Source organism: Neophocaena asiaeorientalis, unplaced genomic scaffold (genome assembly GCF_003031525.2).
Source record: "Neophocaena asiaeorientalis asiaeorientalis breed wild unplaced genomic scaffold, Neophocaena_asiaeorientalis_V1.1 scaffold220, whole genome shotgun sequence".
Classification (NCBI taxonomy): Eukaryota; Metazoa; Chordata; class Mammalia; order Artiodactyla; family Phocoenidae; genus Neophocaena; species Neophocaena asiaeorientalis.
In genome coordinates, this window is record NW_020174042.1 from 2,069,420 (window position 1) to 2,096,907 (window position 27,488).

The 27,488-nt window shown below is 44.5% G+C and overlaps 1 protein-coding gene across 6 annotated transcripts in view; it reads left to right on the forward strand.

Moving 5' to 3' along the window:
• NFX1 (nuclear transcription factor, X-box binding 1) overlaps window positions 1-23,069 on the forward strand; it is a 72,573-nt gene extending 49,504 nt beyond the window's left edge. For 2 of the 6 annotated variants that reach the window (XM_024753789.1, XM_024753790.1), the window contains exons 14-22: window positions 3,352-3,471; window positions 5,407-5,486; window positions 9,267-9,497; window positions 10,391-10,464; window positions 11,275-11,376; window positions 11,941-11,982; window positions 17,196-17,294; window positions 17,920-18,063; window positions 19,085-19,199. In XM_024753789.1, coding sequence (XP_024609557.1) covers window positions 3,352-3,471; window positions 5,407-5,486; window positions 9,267-9,497; window positions 10,391-10,464; window positions 11,275-11,376; window positions 11,941-11,982; window positions 17,196-17,294; window positions 17,920-18,022 — 851 coding nt within the window. In that variant the 3' untranslated portion in view covers window positions 18,023-18,063; window positions 19,085-19,199. Of the gene's footprint in view, window positions 1-3,351; window positions 3,472-5,406; window positions 5,487-9,266; window positions 9,498-10,390; window positions 10,465-11,274; window positions 11,377-11,940; window positions 11,983-17,195; window positions 17,295-17,919; window positions 18,064-19,084; window positions 19,231-19,905; window positions 20,011-21,230; window positions 21,518-22,172 lie in introns of those variants that run through there. The other 4 variants (XR_003004332.1, XM_024753786.1, XM_024753785.1 and 1 more) reach the window with 4 other exon arrangements.
• The last annotated feature ends 4,419 nt before the right edge of the window (window positions 23,070-27,488 follow it).

Consider the following 27,488-nt stretch of genomic DNA (forward strand, 5'->3'; position numbering starts at 1 on the left):
TTTTTCCGGGGGAAAAAAAAAACCCCCGCCAAAAAAAAAAAAAAAAAAAAAAAACCTGCTGCCACTGCCATAGCTACTGCTGCTGCTGGAACTACCATAGCCACCTTGGTTTCATGGTTTGGCAAAGTATTGGCCTCCACCACCGTAGGGGCCAGAACTTCTGCCTCCAAAGTTTCCTCCTTTCATGGGTCCAAAATTTGAAGATTGATTGTTGTAATTGCCAAAATCATTGTAACTTCTGCCACCTACAAAATGGCTTCCATCATTACCAAATCCATTACTGCCATCCCCACTGCCACCATATCCCCCACCACCACGGCTGCCACCAAAGGCATCTCGACCACTGACGTTCCCTCCACAACCAGAGTTGTCATTCCCACCAAAACCCCCTCCACGACCACCACCAAAGTTTCAGAACCACTTCGACCTCTTTGGCTGGATGAAGCGCTAGCCTTCTCTTGCTTAGATAGGGCTTTCCTTACTTCACAGTTGTGGCCGTTCACTGTGTGATATTTCTGAATGACAGTCTTGTCTGCGGAGTCATGGTCATCAAAGGTTATGAAAGCAAAGCCTCTGTTTTTGCCACTGCCTCAGTCAGTCATTATTTCAATCACTTCAGTTTTCCCACACTGTTCAAAATAATCTCTTAGGTGATGTTCTTCAGTGTCTTCTTTAATGCCACCAACAAAAATCTTTTTCATGGTTAAGTGGACACCAGGTCTTTGAGAATCTTCTCTTGAGACGGCCCTCTTTGGTTCCCCAACTCTTCCATCCACCTCGTGTGGCCTCGCATCCATGGCCGCATCCACCTCCTCTGCAATGGCATACATGACAAACCCGAAGCCTCTGGAGCACCTGGTGTTTGGACCCCTCGTTACCACACAGTCTGTGAGCGCTGCCCGCTGCTCAGGTGGCTTCTCAGACTGTCATCAATTGTTTCAAAGCTCAAATGTCTGGTGAGGAGCTTCCACAGCTGTTCGGGCTCTTTGGGAGACTCTGACTTAGACACGACGGCAGTAGAGGGGGGAGGCTTCAATGATGCTTACTCGGCGGTGACCATGGGCAAAAAAGCTATTAAGACTTTTAAAGAAGTTATTCCTCTGTTGTCCCTGAATGTATGAAACTTGGGATGTAAGCAATGATCCTAAGATGGGGTCTGCTTGTGTTACAATATTAAAAACTCGCATTCATTAATACACTACCAATCCCATCAGAAAACTCTGGGGAAAAGTATTAGGAAGTTGTCAAGCTCATAGTGATAAATGCATATTTTCCAAAATTCTGTTTTCACTTGAAAGCTTGAATGTTATTGTTGGCAGCAAAGTCAGTTTTCTTAAAGTGATGGTTTCACTGTTAATTTTTCATAAACGTCTGCCAAAATACCCAAGTCTGAATAATCATAGTTTGTCGGCCACTTTTTCAAGTAAAACGGTGTGTTATGAAAAAATAAGTTAATTCAACTCACGACTCAGAAGAGTGCAGTTCTTTAGAATGACCAGAGGTCAGACAGCCGTCCATATCTGAGGGTTCCATATCCATGGATTCCACATCCATAGTTTCGACCAACTGTGGGTTGAAAATGTTCAAGGGGAAAAATTCTAGAAAGTTCCAAAAACAAAACTTGAATTTGTTTTGTGCTGGCAGCTATTTATGTAGCATTTACATTGCATTGGGTATTATTAGTAACCTAGAGATGATGTAAAGTATACAGGAGGATGTGCATAGGTTGTATGAAAATACTACAACATATTATATAAGGGACTTGAGTATTCTTGGATTTTGGTACCCATGGGGGTCCTGGAACCAATCCCTCCCCGCCAGGATACTGAGGGACAACTGTATTTTTGTGTGCAACAAAAGTGCTTGAAGCAGATACCCTATTTTGTTCCACAGAATATTAGAAAGACATGTATTTATGGGTCAAGATTTTTTTTTACTTCTTCATCAAGGACTTTCTTAAGTGAAATTGTCATTTTTTATCTACTCTAAGTATGTGGCAGTGAAAAATACAATGGTTACAGTTTGGCACTACTGCCTTATTTGTGCTAATGCCCTGGCAGTATTACCAGCTGTTGGTTTTTCAACATCAGTGCAAATGTCAACATAGTGCAAAAAGCAAATAGTATCTAAGTATTATTATGAAAATAATTTTGACCTTGTAGACTCCCTGAAAGGATCAGGGAGTCCTAGGGGTCAACTGAGCACTCTTTGAGAACTGCTACATTAAAAGATTAGCCTATATCAGGGTTTCCCAACATACCTTCGGTGGAATACTAGGCCTACCATATTTCAAAAAGGAGTTAAGTGCTTTGTTATAAATCACACACGTGGAGTTCCGTAGAAACAAGTAATGTAGCCTCTTACTCTTTCCCTAGCTGTTTCACATATATTAGTCCACCCCCACAATAAACTTTTGAGTGGACAGGTCAAAGTTTGGTATCCCCATTTGACCAAAAGGAAGCAATCTCAAGAGTCGTTAAGTTACCTGCCCACAGTCACTGCACAAGTGAGAAGTAGGTCCAGGACTAGAAGCCTAAGTCTCCTGCTATATTTACAGGGCTCTTTCCACCACGTTGTGTAGCCTCTGAAGAGTTTTCTGGAGAGTGCTGACTAGAGAAGAGCAGTGGGTAGAGGAATCCTGGAGGGCCTGGGCTTTCTGACTCTTGGTCTCTAGTTGAGAACCATGGCCAAAGACCCAGCCTCTACTAAGGACCAGGATTGAAGAACTAGCTCCCCTTTGGGTCTGAGGGTTAGTAGAGCTCTTGACAAAGTGGGCCGCTTGTTGGAGGCCCCATGTGAGTTCTCATTTTGATTGGGCTTGTGAACTGTGCCTAGTGAACTCAGATGTAGCTCTCGGCTTCATCTCAACTTCATATTTTTATCATGATAGATGTCAGTTATACTTACAAGAATTTTTTTTTAATGGCTTCAGTGGCTCTCTGAAGTTTATATTCAAAAGCATATTTTTCTGTGTTTGTTAACTACCTGTGGCTTTCATAATCTCTATCCATTTTCCTAACCAAAAAGTTAAAGAAAAGAATCTGTTTCTTTAGTGGAAGTCTCCTGTTCTGTCAAAAGAGATGGTCTGTAGATCTTTTGTTTATAAAATACATGTAAAAATGTCTTGGAATACTCATGGACTTAAAGTTTGTTGCAAGTAAAAATTGAACACTTTGCCAGCAGCTCAACGTTAATGAAATAAAAACCTTTTTTAAAAGAGCAGCCCCCCAAAAAATTCTCCTCTAAAAATACAACCCAAAAAAAAAAAAAAAAAGTGTGTGTGTAATTATCTTGTGCTTCAAATTCTCAAATTCATGAAGGGTTGTTTTGTTTCACCTGCGGCTTCACTAGGTTTTGATGAATTAACCTGCCACTGTGGCGCATCGGTGATCTACCCTCCAGTTCCCTGTGGTACCAGGCCCCCTGAGTGTACCCAGACCTGTGCCAGAGTCCATGAATGTGACCATCCAGGTGGGTCCTGTCTCCTTGCCTCCACACCTCACAGCCTGCTCACACTGTGTCATTTAGGATGTTGCATGATGGTCTTCACTGCTGTGAGGTTACACTGTGGTAGCCCTTCCTTGTTCCCTGTGCTCGGGCTGCTTCTGTGAAGATGGGTCTGAGATCTGGGCCACAGCTGGGAATCACAGTGCCTTACAGTGCTTTACTCTGTGGATGTCAAACACACCCAAAGGGTTGGGAGAATCCCCAGCTGGTCTTGTCTTCTTTCTTTGTGACCTCCACTTCTGTTGCATATTTCAAAGTTAAGCATCTTTTTGTAAAGTTAAGAGTAATTCGGTTTTGTTGTTGTTGTAGACACAATATATGTTTATTACATAAAAAGGAAGAGAGAAAGAAAGAAGATAGAGATAAAGTCAAAAGATTGAAATTAAATAATCTCATGTCACCTTTTAGGAATTACGCCCTGGTGTATATTTTTCAGGGCCTTTTTCCATGGGCAAAAATATATATTTGTATTTTTTTTTCCTAAAATAAAAGTGGGATCCTAATGAACTTATTTTAACTAGATATTTTTCCCTCTTATTATTGTAATTTTAATCTCTCTCCTTATCAGTGAATATTTTTCTAGATGGTAGTAGAGTGTCCTGTTACATGGATGGCCCATAACTGATTCAGTCAGTTTCATGTTGCTGGACATTTGTTTCCAGTTTTTCTGTGATAGACTGCTGTAGACACCAGGTAAATAGCTACTTGACATCACCCATTTTCTGTCCAGTCTAGTCACTGGCTTTCCTCTAGGACCATATTGGCCCTATCACTTCATTTTACCAAGTCCTAGAGGCAAACCTGATATAATTTAAGTCACTGGATTTGATACTTTAAATAAATCTGGCCATATGATTTAGTCTGACAAATAGACAAGCAGTTCTCAATTTTTTAAGTTACAGAGTGAAAAAGAATTAAGTAAATTCCTCATGAAGTGGAAAGTCCCTCCTTTCCTGGAGACCTTAAGGCGGCCCTCCCAGCTTAGTTTGCAAACCCTTGCTGTGGTGTTCACACCAGCATGAAATTAATGTCCAAACAGATACTCACCCACTCACTTGTACTCACTTCCTTTATAGTCACTTGCAGATATTACAAATGAAGTCCAAATCCTGCTGATTGATGTCCATAGTGAGAACTTAACTATTTGTGAGTTGTTTTGTTTTAGCCTGCTTTCATTCAGCATTCACTTAACTTTTCTTGAGTGTTTCTTGTATATCCAGCATGGTGTCAGACATAGAGGGAGGTTCAGAGGAGGGAAAAAATAGCCCATGACCTTGAGGTTGTTCTGTTGTTTCTGAGAGGAAGAAGATGGTAGTTGAAAACATTTGACACAACTAGCCAATACATGAAGAAGGGCCAGATAGCATGGCAGCAAGCCATCTGTGTAAGAACTAAGACGTCAGGGAGAGCAAGAGTGCTCAGGTCAGGGTGTGGTCAGCCAAGGAAGGCTTTGTTGTAGGAGATGAGTTTGAATGAACTGCCTCTTCCAGGCAGTAAAGAGATTGAAAGGAGTCAGAGGAAGCATGTTAGATGAGATAACAAAGATGTCTGAACAAAAGGGAGCAGTTGCTGTGTAAGGTAGGACCAAAAGAATCACTGAGTAATGTGGACAGACCATGTGGCAGTGCCACAGGAGACGGAGTAGAAAAGCTGCCTCCTTCTCTGCTTCTGTGTCTCTTGCCCCTCAGTTGGGTTTCTTTTTCTCACTCATGTTCATCTTTCAACACTTTAATATAAAGCCAACTACTTTTACTTTTCAGTGACCATTTTAAAAAGTACTCAGCTCTGAAATTTAAAAGTTCCATGTCATAGGCCATTATGATATGTGTAGTAGTCTATGTTTAAACATTATTCCTAATTTTAAACATTACTCCTAATTTTACCTTTCTCTTTCTACAGTATATCATTCTTGTCATAGTGAGGACAAGTGTCCCCCTTGTACTTTTCTAACTCAGAAATGGTGCATGGGCAAACATGAGGTAAGTTTTCTCTCCCAAGTGTTCATTGTTCCAACCAGAGATTTATGATTGGATTTCGTTAAGAGGGTTAACCTCATTGTTTCTCAAAATAAATATACTCCAAGAAGCAGAGATTTGCTGTTGCCACTTTTTTTCTTTTCTTTTTCTTTTCATTAAGGTATAGTTTACATAAAATGAAATGTACCCTTTCTAGTGTACAAGTCTATGAGTTGACAGAAGCATTCGTACATGTACCCTTTCTAGTGTACAAGTCTATGAGTTGACAGAAGCATTCGTACAGTCATGTAACCACCACCACAGTCAAGATGTGGAGCATTCATTCACCCCCAAACATTCCTTTGGGCCACTTCATAGTTACTCACCCCTTACCTCCAGGCCCTGGCAACCAATGTTGTCTGCCCCTGTAGTTTTGCCTTTTCAGAATATCACATAAATGGAATCATACAGTAGGTAACATTCTGAATCTATTCTGCTCTCGTTTTTATTTTTATTTTATAATTAATTTATTTGGCTGCTTTGTTGCTGTGCACGGGCTTTCTCTAGTTGTGGTGAGAGTAGGGGCTACTCTTCGTTGCAGCACGCGGGCTTCTCATTGCGGTGGCTTCTCATTGCGGAGCACGGGCTCTAGGCTCACGGGCTTCGGTAGTTATGGCATGTGGGCTCAGTGGTTGTGGCTCGTGGACTCTAAAATGCAGGCTCAGTAGTTGTGGCACACAGGCTTAGTTGCTCCGCGGCATGTGGGATCTTCCTGGACCAGGGCTCAAACCCGCCGTGTCCCCTGCATTGGCAGGTGGATTCTTAACCACTGTGGCACCAGGGAAGTCCCTGCTCTCATTTTGAATCTGGTTACAATCACATGAAACTCAGCCAGTTGGCCTTGAGAGCATGAGCCGTGTTCAGAGACAGCTTCTAGGTTAGCCAGCATGGGGAGGGGTTGCTAGTGTGGGGAAAGGTGTTACAGTGAGAATATCCCAAGAGTGAGAGTGGGCTCTCCACCAGTTGCCACCGTTCCTTCTCTCTACTTCTTACGCAGCTTTCCATCCTGACTGATCGGCCATGCACCTTCCTCCAGGCTAATTGCTGCCATTACCATGAAGGACTTTCATCCTTATTCTTAGTGTCTAAGCTATATTTGGCGCTGCTGACTATAGACACTTTGAAACACTTTAAAAAGATCTGTTTATTTTAAAAATGCATATTCATTGTAGACGATTAAGATAATACAGTTTTGCTATACAGAAAGAAATACTCTTAACATCCTGGTATGTAGACTTCCAGGCATGTGTAATACACTTTCCCCTACTCTATGAAGATTATACTGTTTTGTAACCTGCTTTTTTTACTTAGTAACATGTTGGCCAACATTTCTTGAAACTCTTGACAACTATGACAATATGCTTTCAGTATTCTTATCTTTTTTTTTAATAGTGTTTATTTATTTTTACTTGTTGACAGTTTGCTTTGTTTATTTATTTATTTATTTATGGCTGTGTTGGGTCTTCCTTTCTGTGAGAAAGGAAGTTGTGCCACTAGTTGTGGCAAGTGTGGGCCACTCTTCATCGCGGTGCGTGGGCCTCTCACTATCAAGGCCTCTCTTGTTGTGGAGCACAGGCTCCAGACGCGCAGGCTCAGTAATTGTGGCTCACGGGCCCAGTTGGTCCGCGGTATGTGGGGTCTTCCCAGACCAGGGCTCGAACCCGTGTCCCCTGCATTGGCAGGCAGATTCTCAACCACTGTGCCACCAGGGAAGCCCAGTATTCTTATCTTGATAGACATATTTTTCTCCACTTATTTCCTGTCAGTGGTTCTCAAGTCTTAATCCTTGGTATTTATTCTTCCTCTAAAAATCTCACTTCCTCTGAGAGTAACCATTCTAAGACATCCATGTGTCATCTTTGTGTTATGGACTTCAGTCAACAAATACTTACTGCGTACCTGCCATGTACTAGGTAACAGGCTAGGTTTGGGTGATTCAGAAATGAACAAGACAGGTGCCGCCCCTGCCCTTGTGGAGCCTTCACTCTGAGGCGGGAAGCAGACATGTAAACAGTCGATTATAAGTACAGTAGTGTGTGGGACTTCCCTGGTGGTCCAGTGGTTAAGACTCTGTGCTACCAATGCAGGGGGCTCGGGTTCAATCCCTGGTCGGGGAACTAGATCATGCATGCCACAAATAAAAGATCCTGCATGCCGCAACTAAGCCCTGGCACAGCCAAATAAATAAATACTGAAAAAAAAGAAAAGTACAGTAGTGTGGGAAGTACAGAGTACTGAAGGGGATAGAAGGGGCCCTTACCCAGGAAAGGTGTTTCTGGAGGAAGTAGCATAAGTAACATCCTAAAGGACAGTGAGAAGACAGGCAAGTAATGTGGGGAGGGGACAACAGAAGGCATAGCATGTGCACAAATTATCCCAGTGGTGGAGTAGGTGAGTGTTTAATGACTGGGAACTACATTCTACCAAAATACTGATTACAAAGCATGTACATCCTAGGCTTTGGGGGCCTCTTCAAGAGTACAAGTTTGTCACCAGAGTCGAAGTATATTCCTCATTTTGAGGGTTCTTAAAAGAATTTGAGTGAATATGTAAGAGTAACCTTTGGTTCCACAGGAATAAAATTCCAGCATCTTTTTCCTGGAGTGAAGAATCCTGAATGGAGGCAATTTCTCAAGAAAAAAAAAAATGATTTGGTTGGTCCACAGCCTGTTGCCTCTTAATTTTTTTTTTTTTTTTTTTTTTTTGCGGTACGCAGGCCTCTCACTGTTGTGGTCTCTCCCGTTGCGGAGCACAGGCTCCGGGCGCACAGGCTCAGTGGCCATGGCTCATGGGCCCAGCCGCTCTGTGGCATGTGGGATCTTCCTGGACCAGGGCACGAACCCATGTCCCCTGCATCGGCAGGCGGACTCTCAACCACTGCGCCACCAGGGAAGCCCCTCTTAATTTTTTTAATGACAGAGCTGTCTAAAACTATGGAGATCATGGGTTGGGAGATGTGAGGAGAGTTGAGTAATTAATTACATAAAACAGCCCTGCAAGCAGTCTTGAAACGATGAGCCAAGGGTGCCCCCACCCCCAGGGTTTCTGTGAACTCAGTGCCCTAGCTGTTTGTAGAGGGAAAAGGTCACCTGATCCTCCCAGTTAGTCATAAAATTTTCAGAAACTCCCTAGTTATCTGGTTTCACATGCTTGTTACCCACTTTGGGAAGTTTATGTTGCAAGTCACACTCAGCTGCTAAAACAAATCCTTTTAGATCATAACAAGCATTATTTTTTTTTGGCTGCATTGGGCCTTTGTTGCTGCTCGCAGGCTTTCTTTAGTTGCAATGAGCGGGGTTTACTCTTTGTTGTGGTGCGCAGGCTTTTCACTGCGGTGGCTTGTTGCGGAGCACAGGCTCTAGGCGCGTGGGCTTCAGTAGTTGTGGCACGTGGGCTCTAGAGCGCAGGCTCAGTAGTCGTGGCGCACGGGGTTAGTTGCTCCGCGACACGTGGGATCTTCCCGGACCAGGGATTGAACCCATATTCCCTGCATTGGCAGGCAGATTCTTAACCACTGCGCCACCAGGGAAGTCCCATAACAAGCATTATAATAAGGTTCAGGTTTGTTTTCTTTTCAAACTAACCTTTCAGACTTTGAAAAACAGCCAGATTTTTGTTTCAGATAAAAATAACTTTTTTAAAAACTTGCTCTTTTTGAAAGTTCAGAAATGTTTAAGTAGGAAGTTAAAATCCACCCCGAATCCTGCATGGAGATGAGAATCTGGCTACTTCTGTCTCTCCTAGTTACGAAGCAACATCCCTTGTCACCTGGTTGATATCTCTTGCGGATTGCCCTGCAGTGCCACGCTACCGTGTGGGATGCACAGGTGTCAGAGACTCTGTCACAAAGGAGAGTGTCTTGTGGATGAGGTCTGCAAGCAGCCCTGCACCATCTCCAGAGCTGACTGTGGCCACCCATGTATGGCACCTTGCCACCTCAGCTCACCCTGCCCTGTGACTGCTTGCAAAGCCAAGGTGAGTAATCCTGGCTCCTGGTGGGGCACTGACTGTGGTTCTGGGGCTGCTGATGAGTCCAGAACTGCCTACAGTGGCACCTGGGCACACATCCTTACCAGGGGTCTTTGGTTGCAAGGAACTGCAAGTTAAGTTAACAAGAGAAGGGTGGAGTAAATTGTACAGACTTCTATCTGCCAAGCTTGAGATGGTCTTTTAATTCAGAAAGTACCCACTGCCACCTGACCAGTTTCTGTCTCCCTTCGATCAAATTCTCAAGAGAGACTCTGATTGTCCCCTCCATTTATTCAACAAATACATAAGTGTCTATTTTGTATAAGATGTAATGCTGTGATAGGTGCTGGGGCTCCACCAGTGAACAGTGGACACGTGGTTCCTTTAATTAGAGGGACAGATACTAATTACCTACTCAGATAATTAACTGTGACTGTGGTAATGTCGTGAAGGAGTAGTTACCCCCTTGTAGCGGGTGCCACAAGACCATGTGAGTGAGGGACTTACCTGGTCTGAGGGATTAAGCAAGGTCCCCCCCCTGAGGAAGTGAAAGCAGAGGGATGAAGTGGAGTCGATTAGACCTTGGCTGGTCCTGGGTCAAGTGTCTACCTCTGGTTCAGTGGTAAAAACTTCATTCTAGGCCTGCCCCTTCAGGCAGGATTAAGGACAGAAGACATTCCCAGTAAGGGGCACTGTCGACTGCACACTTCCCTCCTAGCATGACAACCACCACGTTGTCAGTTTGCATGTGTGGTTAGCTCCTCCATCTTGGAGGGTAGCCACTCACCGTCTCTCTATTCTCTGCCGTGGTTTGATTTGAGAGAGGCTTTAAAAGTGAAACCTGCCCATTCACATATTTACCGTGGGCTGAAAGTTGCTACATGTTAATCTTATTTCAGATAGAGCTGCAGTGTGAATGTGGACGAAGAAAAGAAATCATGATTTGCTCTGAAGCATCCAGTACTTATCGAAGGTTAGTGCTACTTAAATGTTAACAATTGGTGGGTCTAGGTAAAGGGTATACAGGAGTCTATTGTAGGATCTTTGCAACTTTTAAGGAAGGATTTTTAAATACATTTTCTTGAGTCTAGTTTTTCTGGTTAAAAGAGAAAGTACTGCTTTATGTACCTTACCTTCCCTAACTTTAATTTGTGAAATAACCTTTTTGTTTCTCTCCTCTCCTCCTCCTTCCTGTCTCTCTCCCTTTTGGTGTTATGACACCATGAGATCAGAAGGGAAGATGTCCTGAAGTTGCGTGCATTGCTTCAGCGTTCCACCGCTTGGGGCACAGTCAGGACCAGGTCCTGCGCTCTGGCTGTGGTCTGGGGGGTTCTGACTGTTCTGTGAGTTGTCTTTGCAGCCTCCTGAAATCTTGGGACCTGTGTGGTCACACCGTACAGAAGTGGAGGTGTTTAGGGATGGATGGACGAATAGATGCAGAGATGCACCATGGAGATGGGACTTTAGGAGTATGCAGACATCAGATTGACTGTGTTTGAATACACACTGAGTGCCTGGCATTGGCCCGGATGCTCAAGGGGGTACTGAGGAATGGATTACCTCATTTCCTATGGAGCTGCTTAGCATCTAATTGAGGAGATACCACATAAACGTGTGGATAGTTCATAATAGATGGGCTTCCAAGGCCACACAGATTGTCGAGTGGTAGATTTGCCTTGAAAGAAGTGTTCTCTGTGCCTGGTATGGGGAGGTTCTTGTGAAACTGCAACACCTTCCTTCCCTTTCTTTTTATTTTATCTTCCCTTTCTTTTATATACTTCAGAATAGCTGCTATTTCCATGGCCTCCAAAATAACAGACATGCAGCTTGGAGATTCAGTGGAAATCAGCAAGTTAATTACTAAGAAGGAAATTCACCAAGCCAGGTAATTTTTTAGATGTGTAACTGTGCCTTCTTTCTCCCATTATACTTAATTTCCAAAGGGCAGGAACCATTCATTTGTGTCAGTCTGCAACAGGAAAGCCTTGCACACACAGTAGGTGTTCAACAGACATCTGATATTAAGAGACCACACCCACTCCAATGCAGTGAGTCCTACTCGGGATACAGCTAAGACCAGAGGAAGCTTTTCTGGGCCTCACTGCAGACAGTAGCCAGAGGAAGCAGAGACCTTGACGTGTCTATTCCAACCCACAGGAGAACAGAGAACAGAGTGGTTTGCTGTGTCGAGAGAGGGAGGTGGGGTTGTTACGGGGGAGCCGGGAACATTTTGGGGGCTGAGCAGCCAGGGGACACTCTGAAGCCTTTCCGAGAACTCCTAGTCTCCCGTAACTCAGAGGCCTGCACACCTGTCCTTGAGAAGGACCCCATCCAGCCATTATTTGGGCCAGTCTGTTCTGTCTCCAGGTTGACCATCTAAGAACTTATTGCTGAGTAGGAGCTGTGAAACTTGTACCCTGACTTAATTTTTTTTCATTTGCTTCTCAAGGCTGGAGTGTGATGAGGAGTGTTCAGCCTTGGAAAGGAGAAAGTAAGTAGTTTCAACTGCTGTTTATTTAATTGTCCTTGAGCTCTGTGAAATTAGTGGGAGGGAGCAACCCTTCCAGCATTCATTCAGCACCTGCTCTGAGTCTTTTGCTGCTGTTGGGGAGCAGGAGAAATGCAATCATCAAGAATTGAAGTGTCTGAGGATAAACCAGTTAGGTGATTTCAGCATATTTCTGAAACATGAGCTTGCGTGGTTTCAGGCAAGTATAAACATCACATGCTCCAAAGCATACTAATTCAGAGACTGAGAGACTTCCTGATTCCAATGGAGACCAGAGGCTTAAAATTCTTCTAATGAACTGTTATGTTGAACTATAATATACTTCATATAGATCAGAACTATAGTGATGAGTGAGTCATCACAAAGGGAATACAGTGGTGTAATCAGCACCAAGTTCAAGACATAGAAAACTACCAGAACCCACTCTTACACTCCACTGAGATATAGCCTCTATCCTGACTTCTAACAGTTTAGATTATTTTTGTCTGCTTTTGGACTTTATGTAAATGATGAAATCATACTGTTTGTATTATTTTTGTCTGGTTTCTTTCATTACATTTGTGACGTTCATTCCTGTTGTTACATGTAGCAGCATTTTGTTAATTTTCATTTCGGCGTGACATTTTATTGTATTAATTTATCATCATTTATCTATTCTATAGTTTATAGATATATGTGTTGTTATCAGTGTTGGGCTGTTACAAATAATGCTCTTTTAAGAATATCCTTATACTTGCCTTGCTATATATATGTACTCATCTCTGTTGGATATAAACTCAGGAGTAGAATTGCTGATTAATAGGGTATGCATATTTTCAGCTTTAATTGATTCTGCCTAACAGTGTCCAAAATGGTTGTACCAGTTACGCTGCCACGAGCAGGGTCATATTTTCCGTTGCTCTCTGTTTGTGTCAGCCCTTGGAATTGTCAGTCTTTCTCATTTTAATCCATTTTTGTAGATGTATAACTGGATATCATTGAGCTTCTAATTTATATTTGTCTGATGACTGGTGAGGTTGAGCACCTTTTCTTATGTTTGTTGGCCATTTGGATATCCTCTTTTGTGAAGTACCTATTCAGGTTTTTGCTTATTTTTTTAATTGTATCATCTGTCTTTTTCATATTGATTACTAGGAATTCTGTATATATTTTGGATATGAGTCCTTTGTTTTATATATTGTTTTCCTCACACTCCGTGCCTTCACTTTTCACTCTGTAACTGGTGTCTTGATAAACGGAAGTTTCTAATTTTAATGTAGTCCAGTTTATCAGTCTTTTCCTTAGTGAATAGTATTTTTTATGTCTTGTTTAAGAAATATTTGCCTATCCTGAGGTCGTGATGATATTCTGTGTTATTATCTAGGAGCCTTATTTTACCTTGCACGTTTAGATCTACAGTTGACCTGGACCAATTTTTTTTTTTTTTCTAAGCATGGTATAAGGAGCGTTCATGATTCCATACAAATATTCATTTGACCAACATCATTTATCAAGAAATCCTTTTCCCAGTGATCTGGGAAAGGTGGCAGTGCCACCTTTGTCTTAAATCAAGTATTCATATTGTGTATGGGTTATTTCTGAGCTCATTCTATTCCATTGCGCTTGTATCACATTATCTTAATTACTGTACCTTTATAACTGGTAGCATGTCTCTTCAAACATGGTCTTTCTCCAAGATTGTCTTGGCTGTTCTTGGCCATTTGCGTGTCCATTTAAATTTTAGAAATAGCTTATCAATATTTGCAAAAAAAAAAGAAAATACTGGGATTTTGATTGAGCTGGTATTTAATTTATAGTTCAGTTTGGAGAGATTTGAGATCTTTATAATATTGAGGCCTCTAATCCATGAGCAAAGTATATCCTTCTATTTAGTCATGTTTTCTCTCAATGATATTTTATAGTTTTCTTTATATAGATTTTGTACATCTTTCAGTAAATTTTAGTTCCTTGCTATTTGATGTATTTTAATGTTATTATAACTGGTATTTTTTCTTGTATCACTTTTAAAATTTAATTCTCTAATTGCTTGTTGCTGGCATATAGGAATACAGTTGATATTTGTTGACCTGTATTCACAACCTTGCTAATAAATTACTTATTTCTAACAGTTTAGCTTTTAGATTTTGCATGTACACAATCATGTCCTCTTCTAATTTCTTTCTAATTCTTAACTTTTATCTTTTTCTTGCCTTATTGCACTGGCTAGGCCTCCAGTACAGTGTTTTTTTGTTTGTTTGTTTGTTAATTAATTGATTTTATTTATTTTTTGGCCGCATTGGGTCTTCATTGCTGCGCGCAAGCTTTCTCTAGTTGCGGTGAGCGGGGGCTACTTTCATTGCTGTGCGTGGGCTTCTAATTGTGGTGGCTTCTCTTGTGGAGCATGGGCTCTAAGCATGTGGGCGTCAGTACTTGTGGCACGTGGGCTCAGTACTTGTGGCTCAGGGGCTCTAGAGCGCAGGCTCAGTAGTTGCGGTGCACGGGCTTAGTTGCTCCGTGGCATGTGGGATCTTCCCGGACCAGGGCTCGAACCCGTGTTCCCTGCATTGGCAGGCAGATTCTTAACCACTGTGCCACCAGGGCCGTCCTCCAGTACAGTGTTGAGTGAAGGGTGATGATAATAGGCATTTCTAACTTATCTCCAGTCTCATAGGGAAAGTTTTAAGTATTTCACCACTATGTATGATGTTTGCTGTAAGTTATTTGAATATACTCCTTATCAGATTAAGGGACATTTACTCAATGACTGGCAAACTTTCTTGTTCCAACAAAGATTAAAGGTATAGCTCTGTGAAAATATTAACATTTGGAGAATTTAGCTGAAGAGTATGTGGGCATTCATTGTGATATTCTTGTAACTTATCTTTCTTCGAAAATTTTTCAAGATAAAAAGTTAAGCAGAAACAGACAAATGCAGACAAAGTGCAGTCTTGTTTTACCTAGAAGTTTGACCTTCAACAGTTGTTAACAATACCTCTTTAGGTGGCTAAATATATAGAAGATAATATGATGATTAATAGCACTGCCCAAATTTCCCTTGGTTTGACCCTTATGGTAACTTTGTAATAACTGCTATTCAAAACTCTTGTCCCTTAAGGACTGTAACATTGTTCTCCACTCCAAAATGTGAACTAAGAGTCCTGAATATTCAGAAATGCTGTGGTGAATACACAGAAGGTCTCAAAAACATGGAAATGCACCTTTGTTTAGTTGAGACAGTATTTCATGGTAGTTAGAGCCAGCCAGAGCTCTAGCTTAGATTGCCCAGATTTGAATCCTAGCTTCACAAATCAATTAGCAATGTGACCATGGGCAAATCACATTATCTCTCCAAGCCTTAATTTTCTTAAATATTTGGAGAATTGGTGACAATAATAGTACCTACCTCCCTGAGTTGTTACGAGGATTATACATTAAAATTAAGGAAGATATACATAAAACTCTTGGCACAAGCCTAAACCATAGTAGATGCTCGGCAAATGTCAGTTATTGATTAGAACTAGCTATTTCTGAAAGCCTTTTGAATTTCTCCTCGATCTTTGAATGATGACATAATGACCCTTTATGTAAGGATTCTTTCTTAAATACTCACAGACCTAAGGAAAAAAAAAATGTGAATTGAAAAGGAGAATACCATCTAAACTTGCAAATAGGGACCTCCCTGGTAGTCCTGTGGTTAAGAACCCGCCTTCCAATCCAGGGAACATGGGTTCAATCCCTGGTTGGGGAACTAAGATTCCCACACGCCGTGGGGCAACTAAACCCGCATGCCGCAGCTAGAGAGAAGCCCGCGCACTGCAACTACTGAGCCCGTGTGCTTTGGAGCCCACACACCACAGCTACTGAGCCCGCGTGCTCTGGAGCCTGTGTGCTGCAACTAGAGAGAAGCCAGCAACGAAGACCCAGCACAGCCAAAATAAAAAATAGATAGGTAAATAAAGTTGCAAATATATGCTCCATTGCAAAAATGAAAAACTGGCTGGCCATATTCATCCCACAGACATGTTTTATTGGTGTTTGTGTTTGAATTAGTGGCCAACTAATCAAAACATCGAAATATCTCCCCCTTAGGAATTCCTAAAAATTTGAAAATTAAACCTTAAAAAATTAGAAAATCTAGCAACAGTAAACCAAATTCTTATGGGCATGAAGCATGTAAGAGACCCCTATCTCTGTGTAAAAGAAAATTGTACTACGTGCTAAGCTCAATTTTATCTATCTTTAAAAATAAACAAACAAACAAAAAAAACCCAACAGATATACCTGGATGTTGGTGAGGTGCCACGAAACTCACATACTGCTGGTCAAAACAGAAGCAGCACTGTGGAGCCCTTAGACCACGATATCAAGGGTCTGATGTCCATACCATTTAACCCAGTTATCCCACACCTTGGAAACATTTTCCAGAAAAATAATCTCAAAAGCTTTTTGTTCAGAGATATTGTGTTACTTATAATATTGAGAAGCTGGAGAACTGTTGAAGAAACCTAAATGGGATATAAAAAAACTTTTTAAATAAATTTTTTTAAAAATGAAAAAAGAAAAAGAGCAAAACAAGAAAAAACAAACAAAAGAAACCTAAATGGGGACTGTTTAAGTAAATTGGGGGATATATATAATTAGAAGATTATGCAGCTATTAATACAGGGAGTGTGCAAATCAAATAGTAGTATGAGAAATGCTAATCACATAATAATAAGGTGAAAAAAGATTCAAAGTTTTATATACACTGATTGCAACTACTTAAAATTACAGAGGAAAAATCTGAAAGGAAATACATTAAAAATAATGCAGAGCTTATGTTGTAAATGCAATTCTTTATTTTCTAAAGTGATATTAACTTTAATATTATCTGTCTATGTATCTGATGTTTAGGTGAAACCTCAAAGGAAGTCATCCCCCATTGACCATCCCCAGTGCTTTCCCTCCCTCAGCCTTCTCTTCACCTAACAATCTAAGTCCCCAGTATCAGCCTACAGCTTGCTCAGAACCATCTAGATCTGTCTTATTTTTTTTGTTCTTCGAAGACCGTTCAATATCTTGTCCCAAGTTGTTCTTATTCTCCTTAATAATTAGGTTTATTGAAATGAGATCATTAATGTATAAAGAATTTAGGACCTGGGGGGCACTCTGTTACTATGAGATAGTTTTCCTCCCCCTCCTTTCCTTTCATTTACTTACTTCTCTCTCACTTTCAGGCGGTTAGCAGAGGCATTTCATATCAGTGATGATTCTGATCCTTTCAACGTACGTTCTTCAGGGTCAAAATTCAGTGACAGTTTGAAAGAAGATGCTAGGTATGTAAGTTGTTACCTACTTTCTTAATTGTGGCTTACCAGAGTGATCTTTTAAGATGTAGTAACTAATATGTAGTCCTCTGTGAGCCAGTTTATATATCTATAAGGGATTATATGATATTTAATAAAAATCCTTCTCTTGGTCTCTCAAAACTGTCCCACTAAAGAATTGAACTTGGGGAGAAAGAGTGTGTGTGTGTGTGTGTGTGTGTGTGTGTGTGTGTGTGTGTGTGTGTGTGTTTGGGCCCTGTGGTGGGAGTCGGGGGCCCCCCAAGGGCTGGACTAGCCTGAATTGAAGGATCTCTGGTTACATTCCACCTCTGTCTGCCCAGGTCTTAATCACATGGGTGGTCCTCACTTGGGTGGTAAAAAGTCTTATTTTCCTCCAGTCTCCTGGCCTTCTGGTGGCTAGTTCTTCCATCTTCCCTTTTCTCATATTTGATTTCTTACTTTCTCTTCCTTTGTTCCATCACATTCAACCTTCTGTTATCTGACAGTTCCTGACCTGTGCAGGTTTTCTGCCCACATTGTCCACTGCCTGCACTTTACAGGCAGAGGATGGGTAGAAGGGATTCTCAGAAGATCAGAAACAAATGAAATTAACTGTGGTTATTTCTCATTTCAGGAAGGACTTAAAGTTTGTCAGTGACATTGAGAAGGAAATGGAAGCCCTTGTGGAGGCCGTGAATAAGGTTGAAGTCAAAACATCCAGCTGTACATGTCTCTAAGGCCAGCTTGATAAAAAAGTCAAGTCCCAGAAACACTGTCGGTATAAAGTAGTTACAGGAAAAAGTCACAGCTGCCTTGAGGATCCTTATCTTTCCCAAAAGCCCATCCATTATAACATCCATGGAAACCCTGTCCTGGTTCAGAAAAGATACCTGCAATAATATTAATAAATAAAAATCCTAGCTCTGTGCCTAAGAATGGGTGAAGAAACTCTGGACGAAGGAGATTCAGTAGGGATACTTAGGAAGACATGCTCGGTCCTCAGATCTCTGAAGGGCTGTTGTATAATGGGACACACTGGTTCTTAGTGCCCCAAAGGCAGGAGAGAAACCGTTGGGTGAGGATAAAAAGTTGAATGGGTAGTGGCACAGACTCCTTCAAGAGAGTGAAGCTGTCCTGGAGGCAGCCAACTCCTCGGTGGCTCCCTCTTCATTCAGGGGCCTGTGGGTGAGGGCAAGGTGGCTACTTTAGCTCCACATCTTGTGAAGATGGGTTTCCTTCCCGCCATCCCCTCATCCCCTTCCTTTCTGTTCCCACTTCCCAGCAGGATACTAACACAGAGGAGAAAATGGGACCATTGTTCCCCTCCTAATTAGGAAGCCTGAGCAAATGTATTTCTGTGCTTGCGTGTCTGTATCTGTACACTCGTGATTTTTAGCATAGAGTGTACTTTTTATAGGAAGTGAGATTTTCTTGTTTATAAGTCTTCAATATATTTAGTCATTTCTTGGGAACATCACTCACTCCCCAGTTACGGGCCCCACAGGAGGAACCATTGCACTGTCCGTGTAAGTCTCAGTTTACTTGCCCTCTGTTCCTCTAACCCCGGCCAACTGCTACCCTGTGACTCACAGAGGAGATGAAGGAAGTGCATCAGCCCTCATCCTCCCACAGCCTTGGCTTGCTTAGCAGTCAGTGAAATGCTGTGTGCTGTGGGCCTCCAAAACTCAGCTGTCTCTTTATTGACCCAGGCTGTTCTGGGATGGTGGGAAGGACCTCTGTGGACATATCCTGTTTTCAAGATGATTTTTATCAATCAGTCATCTTTTCCCTCAATACAGGGAAAGAATAGTAAGAAGAGCCACTGCTTCCCTCCCATGAACAGAGACCACCGCCGGATCATCCACGACCTGGCCCAGGTGTATGGCCTGGAGAGCGTGAGCTATGACAGTGAACCAAAGCGCAATGTCGTGGTCACTGCGGTCAGGTGGGTGAATCTTGCCGTTACAGAAGGAACTGCTTGGTGGAGCAAGCTGGACCTGGGAAACGGCTGGTCAATATTTGCTTTCCTTACTTCCTTCCTTGGAAGATGAGATGGAAAGTCTGCCTCTGGGCCAGCCATTCTGACTGATCTAAAGGTCCAAACCAGAAAGTAAAGCCCATGCTTCAGTCCTCAGGCCAGACACACCTAAAGGATACAATCCATGTCAGACCCTGAGGGCCTGGAGTGGGTACCTGCCCGTCACATCTGTCCCTTTTTCCCTTGTGTCCTCCTTGCCTGATGGAAACAGGAAGAATGCTGACCTGTGACTCAAGGCATCCTCTGTAAACAGTGTTTGCCATTAGAGGAAACCAAGGCAGTAGTGTGTGCCAGGAGGGGACAGTAGGACCTAAGATCACTGTCAGAACCAGGGGGAGTCGGAAGAACCTCCCAACAAAGAAAACTCAAGTGTGAGATGAGAGGAAGCAGGTAGCAGGCCCAGCAGAGGTGGGTGAAAGGGACAAGGGTTAAACAAAGTTGATCATGCCTGAGAGGAGACGGGTCGTATCAGAGAGTGCTCCGCAGCATCACAGTGAAAGTCTCAGACTGGATTTCCAGCTGTCTGCCTCTCTCCACAGACAGTTCTAACTTTTCAATACTTTGTGTTCTTACTTTTATCAGAGGGAAGTCTATATGTCCTCCTACCACGCTGACAGGTGTACTTGAAAAGGAGATACAGTCACGGCCTCCACCACCGATTCCTCATCACAGACATCAGACAGACAAGTAAGGGTTCTTCAGCTGCTTTCCAAAGAGCCCTGTCTGTTCAGAGAAGCCAGCAGGGGCTGAACTGCCCTGGGTTGCACCAGCCATTGGCGGCCTCCTTGGGCCTGGCTTTGGGGTGCTGTGTTCAGATATATAAGGTTTGACTGAGATGTCAGACACATATGTTCATTCCAGAGGGGTCCCAAGTCTGATGTTTGTAATGCCCACTTCCGCTCCAGGGAGCACAGTCACTGGCCATAATTTCCACAGTGTAGGTGGTGACACTGGGAAATGGATTCAGTCTGTCACACCAGATGATTTAGGAACATCGTGTGGTCCACAACAGTTACTCTGGAGATGGAAGTGGGATTCTAGCGGGGAGCTGACAGTGAAGGGGGGAACTTTCATGTTTTGCTCTGTCTACTTATATATGGTTTGAAGCGTTTTTACAACAAAAACATATGTTTGTGATTTAAGGAGAAAAGAAAACCACATTGGCAAGCAGCAGATCTGGCAGGTGTTTTCTCAGACAGCAGCAGAGAGGGTCTTCATCCCTCCTTCCTTTCCTCTCCCTTCTCAGGAGGGGGCCAGCTGCCCTGCTGTGACAAGGCCACACTGCTGGAAGTTGCTGGGAAACACAGTGGGGTCCCTCCTCCTGTTCTGGCCTTCCACACAGAAGCCTAGGAGTACCTCCTACACAGAACCTCTGGGTAGGGAAGTTTGCAAGGTCACCATGAGCGTCCTAGCCATCTGTGTTCCCCTGGAACTGGACGGGACAACTAGGTGTTGCCCATTGGGCACAGCCTCAGCCAGGAGCACCTGGGACTGTGTAGCTCCCCAGCACCAGCCCTGCTCTAGCCCTGGAAGCAGGCAGCCTGGATTCCCAGCAGCACAAGCTGCGTTTCCTCATGTTACTCCACAGCTGTGTCCAGTACCACCTGGGGGACGTAAAGTTACGGGCCTGTTTATGACATGCTATCTTTTTTTTTTACTTTGCTTGCTGTATTTTTTTTTGTAAGACTTAATTGTGGAAAATTTTTAGAGTAGAGAGAATGGTATTAATATATTAATATAAACCCCTGTGTGCCCATCACCAAATTTCAACAGTTACCAGCTCATGTGGACCCCACTGTCTTATCAAAGCTTCACACATGGTAAATCAGCTGATCCTGAACTTTCCAAGACCTGAATCTGTTTCCCCCAAGCAAGAAAAGATTGATCATTCTGTGTTTGCTTTTCAGGAATCTTGGGAGCAGTAATTTACAGAAAATAGCCAAGGAGCCAGTAATTGACTACTTTGATGTCCAGGACTGAGGCGATCAAGATGCACTTAGAAAAAAGAATGATTAGGTGGGATGGAGACTCGTTTGCCAGCAGATTAATCATGTTTGTTCCCAACTGCCTGGTGGACTCAGAGCTCACATACTGTCTTGAACTGATACATCCAAAGCATGAGTGTGTCAGAAATCCCCTTGTCCTCTCTTCTGTCTGTATAAAATATTTCAGTATGTCTCTCACTGGACGGTCACTAGTGATTCATTCATATTTGCAGAGGCTCCTCACACCACCACCATGATCGCTCTGATGGTTGGGGGAACATGGGGCTTGATTTAGCCAAACCAGAATTTTAGCCTGAAAGTGTCACTTAGTCATGGTCTCAGTTGTCCCAGTTATCCATCCTCCTCTGAAAATGCCTGCAGCATCAGGTGCACCTCGTTTTTTTAATCCGAAGTGATCACTGTCTTTGGAAAGACATAGACTAACTTCTCAATCCAAAATGCCAAACACTGAATTGGTACACCACAGCTGGAATCACACATGTGGTTAAACCCAGCTGTCTTAGCTGAGTCTTTTGTCAAAAATTCTTGTAGGTCTACCTAGCTGAACTTATTTTAGTGGTCCTCAGTACCATCAGTTCCAGACCTAGGAGAAGGGTCGAGTGACTTTACAGAATTCCATCTTCTGGAGTCCGGGGGAGGGCCTCTCATAGCACATCGCTGAGCCTGTGTGGTGACAGACAGGTTAGCCTGTCCATTGTGGTGGTGGAGGACATAGAGCAGCTCCTCCTTCTACCGGGTTCACACTGCAGCCTCTGTGTACTGACCAGTGCAGCCCTAACCCCTTCTCTCTGGTTGAGAAAGAGTCTCTGGGACACTTACCTTTCCTCTGTTGCTTTCTCCCAGGCCTGCAGCAGCCGTATTGGCTTTCCCTGTCTCTGAGCTCTGGACCTCTGTTTGAATATTCAAAAAACCATGTGGACAGTCCAGGGCTTATGCCAGCAGCCCACTGGAGGCATTCTTCAGGCTCCTTTTAAGGCAGGTACATCAATAGTTACATTAGTTTGGCTCTCTGCATTGGCACTTCTCCAGCATGGAGGCCAGACTTCCAACAACTTCCTTCTGCTCCAGAGCAAGCCACAAGCCCCAGAGCAACAGAAGGAGAATTGAGAAGTGACATCACAAACCTGGCACTTACTTTTACTAGGAAGAGCAGGGCTGCCCTTTGGTCCTGACCCAGATGATCTGCCTTGAAGGACATGATGTACAGCAATGGGAACAGGTGACTGGAGGGAAGAGACAAAACCACCTCTATCTGAGCCCGTTTAGTAGAGGGTCAGTGGCACCACACCCAACAGGAAGCTCATGAGCATCTGTTACTTCTTTCAAGCAGTGAGTTCAGTGGGTGAACTGTACATTGAGAGCATCTCAAAATCAGCAGGAAGCAGGAGACCTGATCTCAGATTCCAGCTCTGCCACGTAACAACTTGCTGCTGCTTGGTGGAGTGGAGATGTCACCTAACTCACCAGGGTTGTGAGGATTAAATGAGATAACGTACATGGAGGTGCCTGGTCTGTTATAGGTGCTGAAAGTTTATAGTAGCTGGAAAATATATAGGCATCTTCTTTCTACATAATGCCAGCCAAGTGAAAAATTAGAATGCTAAGCAGGCCACTTCTGGTGAATGCTTGCATCCCTACCCATGCCAGCATGTGCTAGGGCTGTGGGAAATGGACATGGCCTGTTCTTTTAGTTAGTAATCCAGTGGGGGGCACATACCTGAACAAATAAAATGAAATTGTTTGGACTGGCACAAATAGGTCATTAGTCTGTTTATTAAAAGCTGAAGGGCTATACCAAGATTTTTTTGTGGCATGCTAGGAATGGATTAGCCCTCATGCTTAGGGGAAGGACCCCTGGATGGGGAACAAAAACAGAAGGAAGCATTTGAGCTGAGTCTTGAGATGGTAGACTGCCATTTGGAGGAGAGAGGCATGCTGAGTAAAGGTAAAAGGCATGAGACAAGCCCAGGGCTGTGGTTTGTGGGAGGTTTGAGGAAGGATTAGTTGTCCAGAGTGGGCAGACAACTGGAGAGACAGTTGTTAAGCTGGAGAGGTAGACAGGGGTCAGTTTGTAGAGAGCCACAGGGAGCCACTGAAGGATCCTAAGCAGAGAGCAGCATGGCTGGATTGATGACCTAGGACAGGAGTTGGCAAAGGTTTTCTGTAAAGGGCCAGATACTTTAGACTTTATGTTGTGGCTACCCAACTCTGCCACTGTCGTGTGAACACAGCCCCAGACAGTACATGAGGGGATGAGCATGACTCTGTTGTAATGACACTTTATAGACACCAAATCAGAATTTCATAGAATTTTTACATGTCCCAAAATAATAATTTTATTTTTCCAACCTTTTAGAAATTAAAAAAAAAAAAACATTCTTAGCTTGTGGGTTGTTCAAAAACAGGCTAGATTTGGCCATGACCTTAGTTTTCCCACCCTGTTCCTAGAGTTGTTACTCAGGCAGAGTGTGTAAAAGGGATTGGAGGGCTAACTTTGAGGCAAGAGACCCAGCCAAGAGCTGCCAGAGTGATCCAAGTGAGAGGAAGAGGGTGGTGGGAGTTGGTGCTGCAAAGAGGGAAGAAGTTCAGGAGATCCAGGAGGTAGGCTAGGCTGCCGGGTTCAGCAGGGAGCTACTCCCCTTGGATCACCAAAGGGACCTCAGACCCCTCAGCGAGGGGAAGCTGTTTCTCATGTGTTTGGTGGATTCTTCACTAAGCAGTGGCCTTAGACAAAATTTTACCTGTCAAAGTAAATTACATTTAGTGTGGGCTAAAGGGAAAGACACCTCCACCACTTACATGGAGGGAGCCATTGGGCATCAGGACCCTACTTTTGCTCCCTAAGAATCTCGTGGTATCTTCCTACCCCTCCAGCCCCACAGTCTCCTCCAACAGGAGTTTTCTTCATGGGGCCAGAGCTTTCCAGAGGCCAAGTTCTTAACTCTGGCATTCCCTCTGGCTTGTCTAGCAGGGCTGGCTCCTCTCAACAGCAGTACAGTCTGGCGTGTGGTAGAAGGTTGTGTGCGGGAAGGAGATGAAAGCAGCCCTCCTAATTGCAGGGTCTGTGTGAAGCCGCTCTGGATCCTGTCCTGGACAGGGCCTGGCCAGGCCGGGGAAGAGGCCAGGGGAGGGGAAGAAGGAATGTCAGTCTTGTGGGGGAGGTGCAGAGTCTCAAACAGTGGGTCCTGAAGTTTAGGGAGTCCTTCCCATGTGGTGCCGGCCTTGCTTCATGCTTGAGAGCCTGGAGATCTTGTTCTCTTAGGAAAACCTGCCGGTGTGCCTCCTCTTCCAGAACTGGGGAGGAATGGCCAGGCCAGGCCAGAGCTCCTTCCCCTTCACAGACCTGCCTTCTTCATCAGTCCCCTCACTCACACACCTGCCACAGCCATCGGGAAAGTTCTACCTCCCAAACTCCCCACGTGGCCTCAGCACAGGTGTCCCATACCACCTCCCGTGGCCTTTGAGAACTCACAGATTCCCCAGGGCATTCTCTAAGCCAGACCAACCCCAGTCTAGAAAGGCCCAGCCAGAAGGGACAGGGCTCTAAGGGCTGTGTGTCAGGCCGGAATTAGAATCCAGGCCTTGGGTTTCCCAACCTAGGCCAGGAGGGGCTGTGTCCTCAGGAAAGGGGGAGCTGTCTTCCCCACACAGTTCCCTTGGAGTCCTTCCCAGTGGCTTAGGCTGCCTTCAGCCCCAGGTTTCATGCACACAGCCTCTTGGGAGACCCTGCTGCAGAGAACCCGGCTGAACTGCTGGGACCCCCGCTTGGCTGCCTCAGCTTGCTCTGTGCCTGAGCAGTTTGCTTCCAGTGTCCGGGCATTGATTCCCCACCTGTCAGCTAGTGTCCGGGCATTGATTCCCCACCTGTCAGCTAGTGTCCGGGCATTGATTCCCCACCTGTCAGCTAGTGTCCGGGCATTGATTTCCCACCTGTCAGCTAGGCGATAGTTCCTGCCTCCTGCCCCGAGCCTTTGGGAGGGTAGTGGGTAGGGATGGTCTCCCAGTGTCATGTGGCATCTCAGCATGGTCAAGCCTCTGGAGCCTGTCCCAGGACTGTCTCTTAGGGCGTAGGGAGGGAAGGAACAGAGCAGTCGTGAAGCTGCTCTGGCGAGGGCTGGGACGTTCAGTCACCTGCCCCCTTACCCCCAGCCCGCCCCCCGCCTACCCCAAGCCTGCCACATGGGTGAGGGAGTCAGGGGTCTTCACCTACCCACACTTTCCCAAGAATTTTTAATAGAAAAATAGCTTCTAATAGCTTTTGAGCACTTTTGATACACCAAGCACTGTGCTCATCTCTTTTACTCCTCAAAGCCCCATAAAGTATGTATCCTTATTTTCCCAATGAGGAAACTGAAGGTTGGAGAAGTTAGATCACTTGCCCAAGACCACTCAGTGAATTGGGGATCTGAAATTCCTACCAGGTCTGACCCCAAAACCTGTGTCCTCCCCACTCCACGGGCAGAGCAGTGGGAGCTCACACAGCTCATCCTGGAGTCGCTAAGACTGCGTGGTCCAGCAGGTCAGGACAAGTGGGAGGGAAGCTTATACCATGTCCCAATGTAGAGAATACCCCCAGAAGATGAGACCTTTTCCTACGGTGGCCACGAGGGGGCAGTGTGTATCCCCAAACCAGGAGCCTGGGAATGGGGCGAGGGAAGTACTTACACTTTGCCTCAGGGAAGCACTCTTTAAAGCTTTTTAGATGAGTTTATAACCAATATCTTTTAAGCTTATCACCTTTTCATCTCTTTTTTTCATACTGTTTTTTCTCTTCTTATTGATAGACACAGTATAGGCACAGGAGGATAAACATCCCAGGCAGAGGGAGCAGCCGTGGCGAAGGCTCAGTGGTAGAAACATGCCAATGCACCTTCAAGGAACAGCAAAGCCACCAGGCCAAAAGGTGAATAAAGGAGAGAGTAGCAGGGGCCTTGAGGTCATTGGAAGGCTTCGGGCAGAGGAGTGAATGATAAGATCTGGCTCATTTTTGGAAAGGATCATCCCAGCTGCTGTGTTGAGACTAGACTGTAGGGCTGAGTCAGAGCAAGCGGAGAGGCTGGGAGAGCAGTCAGAAGACCACTGCTGTAATGCTGAGAGGTGGTTGGATTCTAGATAGAATTTGCAGATAACACCTATAGGATTTGCTGGCAGCTGGGATGTGGAGTGTGAGAGGAGCAGAAATGACTTCAAGGTTTTGGGCCTGAGCAATGGGAAGATTGAATTTGCCATTTACTGGGATAGGAGAGAGTGTGGGAGGAGCAGGCTTGCAGGATGAGAATCTGTCCAGTAGGTGGTTGTCTGTGGGAGTCTGAAGCCTGGAGACAGGATTGAGCTGGAGATCTCATTTGGGGAGCTGTTGGCATATAATGGTATTTAAAGGGTGGTGATTTCACCAGCCTTTCAGCAGGCTGGCCATTTTGGGAGGGAGGGTGAAAGAGAAGAGGTCCAAGGATTTTGCCCTGGGCACTCTGTCATCCAGAGGGCAGGGATCTGAGGACAGGACAGGAATCAGAAATTGCCAGAGCCAGAGCTGGGGCCTGAAGCTGCGGGACTCAGTGATACGGGGAAGTGCTGTGGAGTGAGGGTCTCTAGGGCTTTCTTCCACATTGCCCAGGAGGGCATGAACTTCCCTCGCTTGCCCTGACTGTCTGAACCACCTGAGGGAAGGAACCGGCCCCAAGGCACAGGTCAGTTAAGGCCCCAGAGTGTTCGGGCTCCCGGGGCCCGGGGAGATCATGGGCCTTGGCTGCTTCCTCCTCTTTAGCCGTCTCTAAAACATGGGTGCTCCCCAGGTCTCCATCGTTTCTCCCTGGGCACCTCATCCAACTGCAAGCCTTCAGCTACCACCCTGGGCTTCAAAGCTCTTTCTCTATCCCAGGCCCTTGCCTTTCCCACGATGTCCCACAAGTCCCTCTAATTCAGCACATCCAACCTCTAGACTGTCTCCTGTGTTTCCAACCAGTCTCCCCCATCCAGTCTCCCCCATCCAGTCTCCCCTGCCCTGGCACTGGGCCTCCGTTAGGAATTTATCTTCGGTCTAATGTCCCCTGACCTGGGGCCAGGTGGAGGAATGTGGCGGGGCAGTGAGGGCAGGAATACATTCTTGCTGGCCCTGGCAGGGCTGTTCCAGGGGTCTGTTGGAACCCTCATCTGAGGAAT